At 57.4% G+C, this 10463-nt stretch overlaps 1 protein-coding gene across 6 annotated transcripts in view; it reads right to left on the bottom strand.

Moving 5' to 3' along the window:
• Positions 1 to 365: 365 nt before the first annotated feature.
• GRID2IP (Grid2 interacting protein) overlaps positions 366 to 10463 on the bottom strand; it is a 35622-nt gene continuing 25524 nt past the window's right edge. For 4 of the 6 annotated variants that reach the window (XM_088537742.1, XM_088537745.1, XM_088537744.1 and 1 more), the window contains 12 exons: positions 10141 to 10258; positions 9443 to 9768; positions 8908 to 9318; positions 7384 to 7471; positions 5903 to 5980; positions 4957 to 5153; positions 4599 to 4754; positions 2927 to 3013; positions 2240 to 2369; positions 1608 to 1726; positions 1060 to 1224; positions 366 to 467 (listed from right to left, as the gene is read on the bottom strand). In XM_088537742.1, the coding sequence (XP_088393868.1) occupies positions 396 to 467; positions 1060 to 1224; positions 1608 to 1726; positions 2240 to 2369; positions 2927 to 3013; positions 4599 to 4754; positions 4957 to 5153; positions 5903 to 5980; positions 7384 to 7471; positions 8908 to 9318; positions 9443 to 9768; positions 10141 to 10258 (1947 nt within the window). In that variant the 3' untranslated portion in view covers positions 366 to 395. Of the gene's footprint in view, positions 468 to 1059; positions 1225 to 1607; positions 1727 to 2239; positions 2370 to 2926; positions 3014 to 4598; positions 4755 to 4956; positions 5154 to 5902; positions 5993 to 7383; positions 7472 to 8907; positions 9319 to 9442; positions 9856 to 9901; positions 9906 to 10103; positions 10259 to 10463 lie in introns of all 6 variants that reach the window. The other 2 variants (XM_088537740.1, XM_088537741.1) reach the window with 2 other exon arrangements.

Here is a 10463-nt window from a genome sequence, read left to right as displayed (position 1 = left end):
CCTGCAGGAAAACGGGGAGAGCTCTGCACGGAAGGGCAGGCTCCATGCAGAGCCGCGCAGGGCTGTGGGGGTACAGAACGGTCTGCAGGGGCTGCTGGTGCCAGTTAGGGGTGTTCTGGAAATGCGGGAGGTCGGGGTTTTGTGCGGCTGTGTCTGCAATCCGTGATGCAGGAGGGTGCTGGGGATGCAGGATGGCATCGAGACCCCTGCAGCGCTTCGTCCCCTCGTCCCGGCGACAGCCGTGGCCCGGCCGCGGCGCCGCTGCCCCTTCCCCTCGGTCCGCGGCTCTGCTTGGTGCTAGCGGGCGACAGCAGCGTATGTACAACCGGAGTCAACAGGAGCAAATTGCACTTGGTTGGCAATAAGTGGCGGCACCTCCCGTGGCCACGGGCCTGTCACCAGGCGAGCGGGGAGGTCACCCGGGGGCTGCGCTGGCACTCGCCGACCTGCACGTCGCTGAGCGCCCGCTGCGGGGAGAGAGGAGACACGAGCGTCAGGACAGGGGCCGCTGCGTGGACGGGGAGGACGATTCAGAGGCCGCAGTCCCCGAGGGCTGCCCTGAGCTGCCCTGTGTCACCATTCTGCAGCCGGCCAGATGAGCAGCGCGGCCGAACCATCGCGCTTGGCCTCAGCCTCTCCCCCGGGCAAACGTGAGGCCTGCGGGGCCGGACGGGCGGCCTCGGCGCGGGCAGGGATCCTGGAGGAGCAGCCGGGGCAGCTGCCTCCCCACTGCATGCTGCAGCAGTGCTGCATTCCCAGGATTTCGGCCGGACACCTTGCAGGGCGCAGCAGGCATGGCCATCTGCTTCGCACAGCCCTCCTTAGCCACGAGCATCAGGCACTGAAACCCTCTGCTTTATTCTCCAGGATGAACCCTCACCTCAACCTCCTGCACCCTCCAGTCAGTCTCACTGTGTTTACAAAGCTGCGTTTTGCAGATGCTCGGGTGCATGTGCTCACTGAAAGTTCATCCTGTTCCCATAGCTCACATGCAAGTAAAGACTTCACTAACATTTAACAGGATCCCCTTGCTAGCTGGCTTTTAAAAATGCAACTCACCTCAAACTTGCTCATGAATTCTGCAAAAATGCCGAAGAAAGCTTCCGAAGTTGTCACTTTGGAGTCTTCCCCAAAGAAGGAGAGCACCTTGCTGAAGTCCTCCATGGCCTTGTGCTGCAGGTCGTCCAGAGACCGCATGGCCGGCTGGGCGCTCTCCAGAAAGGACTGGGAAACGGCTTAAGGGCAAAGAGACACTTTGCTGCAAACGCAGACTGAAAGCAGGGCCCAAGGGGACCTGCTGTGCGTGCCTGGTGTCCCTGGGGCACCGTCCGTGCAAGGAAGGACAACCCTGGAGCTCTGCGGCCCCGTGCAGAGAGGCCCGTGCACGGCTGGCATCACGGGCACCGTTCCCCTTGCTGCTTAGCAAAGGGTGGTGTTCATCACCAGGCTGGTTTGCTTTGCAACCAGCCGGACACAGGACTTCTACTTAGGGGTAAACACAACAGGTTCAATATAACTAAAGGATTTAACAGGAATAAATATAACTAAGTGATTTTACGTGAAGGCAGTAAGTCACAGCGGTGCCTTGCCCCTTTGCAGAAGGATACAGTCATGACAATTGCGAATCTGTCCTCCGCGGTGGCGGGCATGTTGCGACAGGCCATCTGTATGTCACTGACGGTGGCGTGAAGGTCGTTAAGGTCTGCTGTTAATGTTCTCTGGTTCACTAGATGAGAGGAGAGGATTGAGGAGAGTCACCGAGACCGACCCCAGCACGCTGCTGCCTGCTCCTGAGCTGCTCATTGCAGCGTTCGGACCGAGTGCCGCCGCGGGCTCCTAAAGCATCGTGTTGTCTGCACGACAAGGGGAACTGCAGGGTCTGTCACAAGGTCATACTATGGCCCTCTGTTGCCTATATGATTAGGCCAAATTAAAAAAAAATCAACTGGGAAAACTACAGGTGTAAACAGCAGGAGAAAACCTAAGTCTCCTCGCCTGATTTTTTTGCTTTATTTATCCATTTTAAGCACTGATTCCCAAGGGAATTGTTCATAAGCAGCAGGGGAGAGGGGAGTGCAAGGGAAGTGCAGCCCCACGATCACATCCAGGCGACCTGTGAGTGCTGTGAGTGCAGCTGTGACCAGCTTTATAGCTCTGCAAACCCGGGCAGGACGGGGGACGGAGCCGCTCCCCGGCCCCGCGGCCTCGCACGCTCCACACATCCTCCTTGTTCATTTACCTTTGGCGGCGAGCGGCACTGTAGGAAGGTCCTTGGCAAATCCCAGAAGCTCTGGGAAGTGTTGGCTAAGTGATTTGGCAAGAATGTGCAGGAAGGTGGATTTCCCATCGACAGTCTTGGTTGTGTTGAGCTACAGCAAAGCAAACAAGTAAGAAGATTCCTACGCGGAAGAGGGTGGGTTTTGCCAAGCATTCGGTTCACCTGTGGTTACCAGAACACACAGACACTCCTCTGTTCAGCCTGGCTCATCCTGCATTGACATGCTTGGCAATTCCCGGTCACACCAGTTGGATTAATGTTTAAGTAAGATGTTTCATGTTTACACATCGTGCTACACCCAGATTAGCGCGTTCCTCCTCCCCAGGCCGAGGAACCGTAACCGTTCCCCACCGTTCAGGAATCCCTTCCAGTCCCTGCCTGCCAGGACGTTCCCCAGCTACCCAGGTGGGTAAAGATTCTCATTTTCTCCCCTCACATGGCCACAGAACTTCAGGTCTGGCCAGCGCAGCACCGGACCGTGAGCTGTAAATGCTAGGAATGCGCCAGACCTTCAGTGCTCCTCTGGAGTCACTCGTGTGGTGCCATCCCTGCCTTCCCACCGGGATCCCTCCCTCCCTCGGATGAGGGCAAGCCTCATGGATGGCTCCGTGGAGCTCCTGGCAGAACGAGCGTGCTTCACCTCCCTACCTCGGTGAGAAAGTTGATTTTGAAGCCTGTTGTTTTGCCAGTCTTGGGCTGCCCGTTGTTCAGGTAGTTTCCCATCGCCAGCACAAACTGCAGAAAGAAACCGTGTGAATGACTGAGAGGGACCCGCAGCACCTCCTCTGTTCCCTGTGCTCCCGCCCTGGCTCCTGGCTCAGAGGGACCTGCCGAGAAGGCAGTGGGGACAGAGATAAAACGCTTCCGTGCACAGCGGGCGGGAAGGCCTCCTGCTTCCCGTGCCAGGGCCGCGGTGCCCGCGCTGCCGGCACGTCGCAGCCACGGCCTGGTGACCCGTTCGGGGGCCGTGTCGGCTGTGGGACGGCACGCTAAGGAAGGCGCTGTGCTGCGGTGCACGCTATGCGTCCCGTCACACCACACGGGCAATCGCAGCAGCCTGGGACACGAGCTGCTCATGTGCCCACCGGGACGGACTGTTCTCTTTCCTGGCAGCGTCAAGCATCCCGGAGCACCGTGTGCCTCTCCTGAAAGAACCCTGCGAAACCCGCACAGGGAATGGGCCTCATCCAGCTCCTCCTGTCACGTATCTTCAGAAGGGGCTAGAAAGCACGTTAGATCTGCACCTGCAGGCCCACATTTCCAAAGACCTCCTAAGGGGACATTGGGAAGCTTGACGCTTCCAGGAGCCGCGTTGCCCTCGTGCAGCAGCCCAGCGGGTCTGTGCTGGAGAGCTGCAGATCCGCGTGGCCGGAGCGCGGCGCGGGGCTCGGGACGCGCGCGGACTCGGCTCCCCTGACACCTCCAGACTTGGCTGTGCAGGTGCCCACACTTCGTTAAAACGTAAGGAGGAATTTTGTCGTGTGTTACAGTCTTTGGCTTTAGCTGCGCACAGGTTAATTCTGCCTCTCTATTTCTCAGCAGTTTCCCTTTCAGGACCAGGGCTAGGTCTGCAGGAGCGTTCTGAGATCGCCCTGCCCATAGGATCCCTCCACCTGAGCAGTAAGTAGTGTGTAAATTGTCTGCGTCCAAAAGTCTTTTTTAGCTCTTACGTGGCCACCTTTAAGGCACTCTTTTAAAAAGCAACAGCAATCCAAAGCCATGTTTTCCCCCCCACATTCCTCTGATTCCATATGCTGTGGCTTGCAGCATTTGAGGCTGAACTTTCTGGCTTTCCCTGCCTGGGAAAGGCTGGTGACAACCAGAGGGACCCCAGGGCCTGCCCGGACCCGAGGCCAGAGCACGGCTCCCTGCCTGCATTTCATCCTGGGGCTGTGAATTTCTGCTAACTGCAAGTTAATGTGCAGCTAACACATCTCCTCCCAAGCACTTAACTAAGTGTTATGGGGTTACTGGGCAGAACCCACGGAGGAGTTTCATCTCTCATCTGGAAATGTCTTTTGTTACATCATGTTCTTACTTATCCTGCCTCTTTTCTTTTCTTTTAAGGCAAAACCAAATTAATTCAGCGGGGACCATGTAAGCTGCCAGCGAGGAAGCTCTCGTGCCGCCCTGCACACACAGTGCCCCTCTGCACTGCACGGCCCGGACCCAAGAAACGGGGTTTCTAGATGAGGAGGAGGCCAGAGGACAGGACGGCCCTGGGGCCGGAGCAGCTCCCGGGCTCCAGCAAACTGCCCGGCTCCCTGGTGGACACGGGAGGCCCCCAGCGGCTGGCGCCAGGAACAGGGACTGTTCTGACCTCCAGGATTTTCGCCAGCTTCTTGCTGCTTTTCAGCTCCAGAGAGGCCTTGCAGATGCACTCGTAGCTGGCTTTGATCTCCTCTGTCTTCTCCTGCAGAGTGCTCTTGAAATGTAGACTGCGCAGACGGATCTTGTATTCTGGTACCGATAACATCTGAGAACAAAAAAAGAGAAAATTACTGCGATCAGCATTAGCTGAGTCCCCAGATCCCACCTACATGGTGTTCCCTGGCAGCCTTCCTTGCACCTGAAAGCAACACACACACGAGCCTCCCTCTATAGCTGCTTCCCTCTACAGCTCTGGGGAGCACGTCGAGACCTCCCCGCTGCCGCAGCTCGTCGCTGTGTGCTCCTACCTGCAACACAAACTGGTCCGGCTCGCTCAGCTTGCTGGGGTTGTCCTTGTAGTTCTGGTACTGCTGGACCTCTTCGCCGTCGGGGGCGTAGAGCAAGAGCTGCTTGATGTGGGAAGGCTCCAGGCGGTCCGGCTCCATGGTCATGAGGATCTGGCGCAGCTCCACGTGCGACAGCTTGAGGTGGGCGATCAGGATGGCTGGAAGAGGAGGGCAGGGACGTCACCCGGGACAAGGGGAGCACCAGGCTCCAGGGTGGCTGGGCCGGGGCAGCTGCCTGCAGAGCGGGGCCGGGAAGGGAATCGCCCCACAGCTCCAGAGGGAGCTGGATTTCTCCACTTGCCGCCGTGGTAGGAGGGGAAGGGCTGTTCCCAACGGAGAGCAATAGGTCTAAGAGAGGAGGGCTTCGGGGCCAGGTGCTGGAAAGCCAAACCCCTCTGCTCCCCGTCTGCTCCCCGCCGGCCTCGCAGGTTCAGGCAGGTTCGGAGGAAGCGGAGATGGAGCTGGGGCAGGATTCCTGCTTCCTCCTTCTCTCCCACATCCCTCAGGGGCCAGGAGAGTTGGGGTCTCTGCAGGATCCCACCAGGCCCTCCCACCCCTTCGTTCCTACCGGAGGCGCATCCTGGAGACTCCGTAAGGGCTGTGGGGCTGCCCCACACAGCAGCCACCGCCCCCGGTGACTGCGCGAGCTCTTCCCCTTCTCCCTCTCCAGGATAATGAGCCACATCCCCTCTTGGTCCCCTTTTAGAGCCTGTCTGGGCAAGGCTGGCTCCCAGCAGAGAACACTCTGGCAATGGAGTCCTCCGGGCTCCAAGAACAGCCCGGGCACAAACAGCAACGCTGGGATGCGCTCATCGAGCCTCCTTCCTTTTACCTTTCCAGTTCTCTACCGCCCTGGACCCATCTCTGGGTCCGTTTTGGGGGTACGTTCACTGTGATGTTTACTTACATGTATTGTAGGCCTTTTTGTGGGACAAAATTTCAACCACGTCTTTCTTTTTAAAGGATTCAGGCATGAGAGTTGGTTCTGGAAAAGAAACTGAAAGATTTAATCATGGGTAAGGACATGCTCAGCCGACTCCAGCAGGAAGAAAACTGCAGAAAACAATGAACTCATGAATGACAGAGAGGAGAACTGATGCTTTGCACACAGCAATGGCTCCGGGAATCCTTGAATTCTGTGATTCAAAGATCTCCTGAATGGAAGGCTCAGTTGGAGCTGAAAAAGGCAAAACAAGAGGTAAAATACACAGACATTCTTAGATTACCCAGAAACATCTCTAAAAAAGACACCCCCTGAGAACAAACCCATTTCATCCCACTTCCACTGTCAAATCCCATTTGCATCTTCCTCTACTAGCAGTCCCTGCTCAGCTCTGCCAGTGTGTGCCATCTGGTACCGGGTTCATCTCGGGTCAGCTCAGACATCCCATTCACATTTTACTTTTCTGGGTAAAGCGGAGCGCGTGGAGCCTGCCCTTCTGGCCGCCGGGTTGGCTTGTCCTCGCGCCCGCGGCCGTGCCGGGCCGGCTGAGCGCAGCCGCGCGCGGCTCCGGCCTCCCGGGACAGCGCGGGGCGCTCGGCAGAGCCCCGGGCACCGGGGTTGTTGCATCTATAGGGAAGCCCGGATTTACGGGCTGTGGGGACCCACATTTAGGGGCTACCCCGCGCACTCCCGGCCGGAGGATGCGCTGGCTGTGCTGACAGCTAGCACGGGGCCTCACATGTAGGTCTTGGGGGAAAATCCTGTATGTGTCACAGGCAGAGTGTTACTTGCAAGGCCCTCAATGGACAGAGATGTTTTTTTTTCAGGCCTTAGATCTGAAGGCAACAGAGCTGCATTTTTTCCTTAATTTGCAGCTAGCTACTGTTGCTTTCAGCACGACCAGGTATCTGTGCATTACAAATAGCAGTTAGGTGCCCAGCTGAGGAGTCCTTGGTGCACTTAACCTAACATACAAGCACAATAATAACAGTAGACAAATTGCTGCAATCTGTGGTGCAGGTTTAAGTTCCTGTTCTATTGAAAAACAGGCCCTTTGTGGCAATGAACAGCGTTTTTGGCAGCTGAGCTTTCCCATGCTGTATGAGCATGGCTAGACACAGCAGTGTGAGCTCCAGGCTGAGCGATGAGGGCCGGGAAGCAGAACTGAGCATCCCAGGGAGCGAAACCAGCCAGCTGAGTTTCACTGCCCAGATTGGCTGAAATGCAGAAAGAAAACGCACAGTGGCAACAGAGAAAATTAAGGGAGACGGTAAAATTATCTCCACCTTAATAATCTGCAGTGCCATCAGTCACAAAATACTGAGTACAAATTCTGTGCTGACTGTGGTGCTAGACCTAGACATTATTTTATTAATAGTTTTCTTTAGTTTCTCTTAGTTCCCCTTATCTCTCCTAGTCGCAACGTGTGGCATTTGTGTGCTTACTTGTGGGCTTCTGCGTTCCAAAGTGCAGCTCCAGGTCCAGGTATTTGACCATGTCACTCAGCTTGTCATAATCCGAGTCTTCTCCAAGCTGCGGGAGGAGAAAGAGTCAGTAACGTGGTGCCCGGGGGAGCCATGTCTTGTCCTCCTGTTGCCGGCTGCATTCCCACCACCACTCTAAGCTTTGTGTCCCGTAAAACCCAGGACACATGGATGGCATTCCCCTCTCCACCGGAGATTCAGCCATTATAAATCCCTTGCAGAAACCAGAGTCTTGTGAATCATTTGCCTCTTATGGAGACAGATTTTACATTAGTTGCTAAGCACATCCCATGGGACCCATTCTCTCTTCAGAAGAAAGGGAGAAACCCAGAGATTCATCCTTTCAGCATTTCCTTTTATCTCTGCAGCTGGCATCACTGCCCCCTTGGATTAATTTAGCTTGCAACACAGAGCTGAAATTCTGCAAAATAATGCTGCTGTTCACATGCTGCTTGGGCAGGATTGCTTTACTAAAGCACAAAATGGGAATTCCAGAAACTTCAGGAATTTTCACCAAAAATCTGCAGAAAGGCTGGGAAGAAGCATCTTGTTCTCTGCCCTGCTAAGGGAAGAGGCCCTGCACTCGGATGCAGCACCTAAGTGCCTGCCACAAGGATAGGACTCGTGGGGCTAGGAGATGTTCCTCCAGCTGGCAGCCAGCTGTTTAGGGCATGGAGAATATGGCACGTCTAAACATGCTTTTTGCTACGAGGAGCACAGAGGCTGGGATTTAAATCTCACTGAGGTCATCTTCCCACAATGACTTAAATGCACCTCAAGATTTCTGCATCACTTGGTGATGCCAAAGAATTAGCACATCCAGCTTCACATCCAGCCTCTGTTCCTCCCTCCCAGGGCTCTCCCCCTGCCTTGGTGCTCTCTCCGTCACTCCTCTGCTTCCAGATGGGTTCACAGTTCCCTCCTGATAAGATCTCCTACAGCTGCCAAGTGAGTCTGAAGGCAGCTCCTGGCTAGGTCAAACCACGGAGACAGGGAAAGCAAACAGGCCCCAGGACACTCGGGAACAGATACCATTCCTGAGGATTTCTAGCTACAGTCACCAGTGAGCAGAGAATCATGGAATCATTAAGGCTGGAAGGGACTTTCAGAGATCATCTAGTCCAACCCTCTGCACACAGGGTCACCTAGAGCATGTGGCACAGGACGGCGTCCCAGTGAGTTTGGAAGATCTCCAGAGAAGAAGACTCCACAGCCTCTCTTCTCATCCCTTCCGTTTCAGTCCAAGCAATGAAAAAGATGAAAAAAATATGAGGTTTTCTGTAACACAGCATCTTCAGAGTTCTGCCCCTTGGCCAAGATATTGACTTTGTGGCCTAATGAGTGGTTAAGACCTGATGCTGCCTGGGAAGAAAGGACAGACCCGCGCAAGGCCCGGGCGAGAAGGGTCTCCCCATGGGTGCTCCTCCTGCCCGCGCAGCAGGTGCCTCCCAGCCGCTGTCGAGCACAGAGCCCCATGGCCCGTACCTGTCCCCAGATGGTCCCTTCCGAGTTCTCCACCTGCTCCCAGCGCAGCCTCTTGACGCTCATGTGGTTGGCGTCGGCCCTGCGGTGCAGCAGCCCGCGGTGCAGGGGCGGCGCGCAGGGCGGCGGCGGAGGCGGCGGCGGCGGCGGCGGGACGGGCTGCAGGTGGCCTGCGAGGGCCTTGGGCACCGGCGCCGGGCTGCTCCGGGCGCCCTCGGCCTTGGCGGCGCCGGGCTGCGGCTCGTGGAAGTGCAGCGGCGGCGGCGGCGGCGGCGGGCTGAGCGGCGGCGGCGGGATGTGGTCAGAGAGCGTGGAGTACGTCAGCGAGCTGCCCTCGTCGCTGCTGCTGATGTACTCGCTCGTGCTGCTCGCGTCGTTGGTCACGTAGCTGCCCTGGTCGTCGTGGAAGCTCATCTGGGGAGCAGGGAGATGGAGGCTGCAGCGGGAGAGCCCCGGGGGCTGCCCCGGCACCCCAGAGCGGGCAGCTCCGGCGGGACGCGCACAGGGGACTGCTCAGAGCCACCAGCGCCGCGCTCACCTCCTCGTAGTCGTTCTCGGGGGTGAGGAAGTCGTCCACGATGGTGACCCTGTGGCCCAGCTGCTCGCTGAGGGCGTCCAGGAAGCGATCCGTGTCGCGGCTGCGCGGCGGCCTCGAGAACGTGAACAGCTTCTTGCGCCGCGACAGGGGGCTGAGCGAGTAGTCGCCGTGCTTGGGCGACGGCGCCGGGCTGCTGTCCAGGCTCACGTAGGGGTTGGACTCGGTGCTGCTCGGGGACGGCGCGCCGCCGGGCAGGTGGTAGTAGCAGTGCTGGGACGGCCGCCGGTCGCTGTGCCACGAGATGGACGTTCCCGGCTTGCGAGCGCCTGCGGGGACACAGAGCGGAGCCGAGTGGGCTCCTCGCTGCCTGGGGGCACCGCGGGGGCGGCTTCCCGGAGCTCTCCCACCACGGGCTGCGAGAGCCCCGTGCTGTCCCGGGTGAGAGCCGGGGACAGGGACGAGCCTGCAGGAAAGAGGGATCTGCAGGGGCTGCTCAGCTCCCCCTGCACCGTGCTGCCCTTCTGGGGATGGAGCTTTGTGCAGGCTATCATTGCACTTATTGCTTTGCTATAAAATGGCACCAAGGAAAGACATCTTGTCCTCAGCCCGCCTGCCCAGCATCACCTTCCGTTGTATCAGCAAAAAGAAGTGAATAAGAAAGTTGTTTCTCGCAGAAGCAGCGGGGAAGGGGGTGGTACCTGCAGCCCGCGGCTGGTCCGGGGCAGGAGGAGAAGCTCTGCGCAGGGCAGCGTTGCTCATCTTCCCCGCAAAGCTGCCGATCAGGCGGTTCTCTAACTCTGCATAGACAGCCGACATCTAAGGAAAGGACAAGGAGCTGCAGTCAGTGCCCAACTCTAGAAACGTCTTGCAAAGTTCCCAGACCCGGGATGTCCCGGAGCAGGTTGTCCACCCGTCGCTGACCCCTTTTCTCCCCTGTTCTTTGGTTTTCTCAAACCCTGTGTCACTCAAAACCGAGGTTTTCCCCTTTTCCCCTTTCCTGAAGCTTCCCGAGAGCCCTGTG

Source organism: Tinamus guttatus, unplaced genomic scaffold (genome assembly GCF_059628265.1).
Source record: "Tinamus guttatus ecotype Peru unplaced genomic scaffold, ASM5962826v1 Tinamus_guttatus_pri_ptg000861l, whole genome shotgun sequence".
NCBI classification, from domain to species: Eukaryota; Metazoa; Chordata; class Aves; order Tinamiformes; family Tinamidae; genus Tinamus; species Tinamus guttatus.
This window is presented reverse-complemented; position numbering and strand designations above follow the sequence as displayed.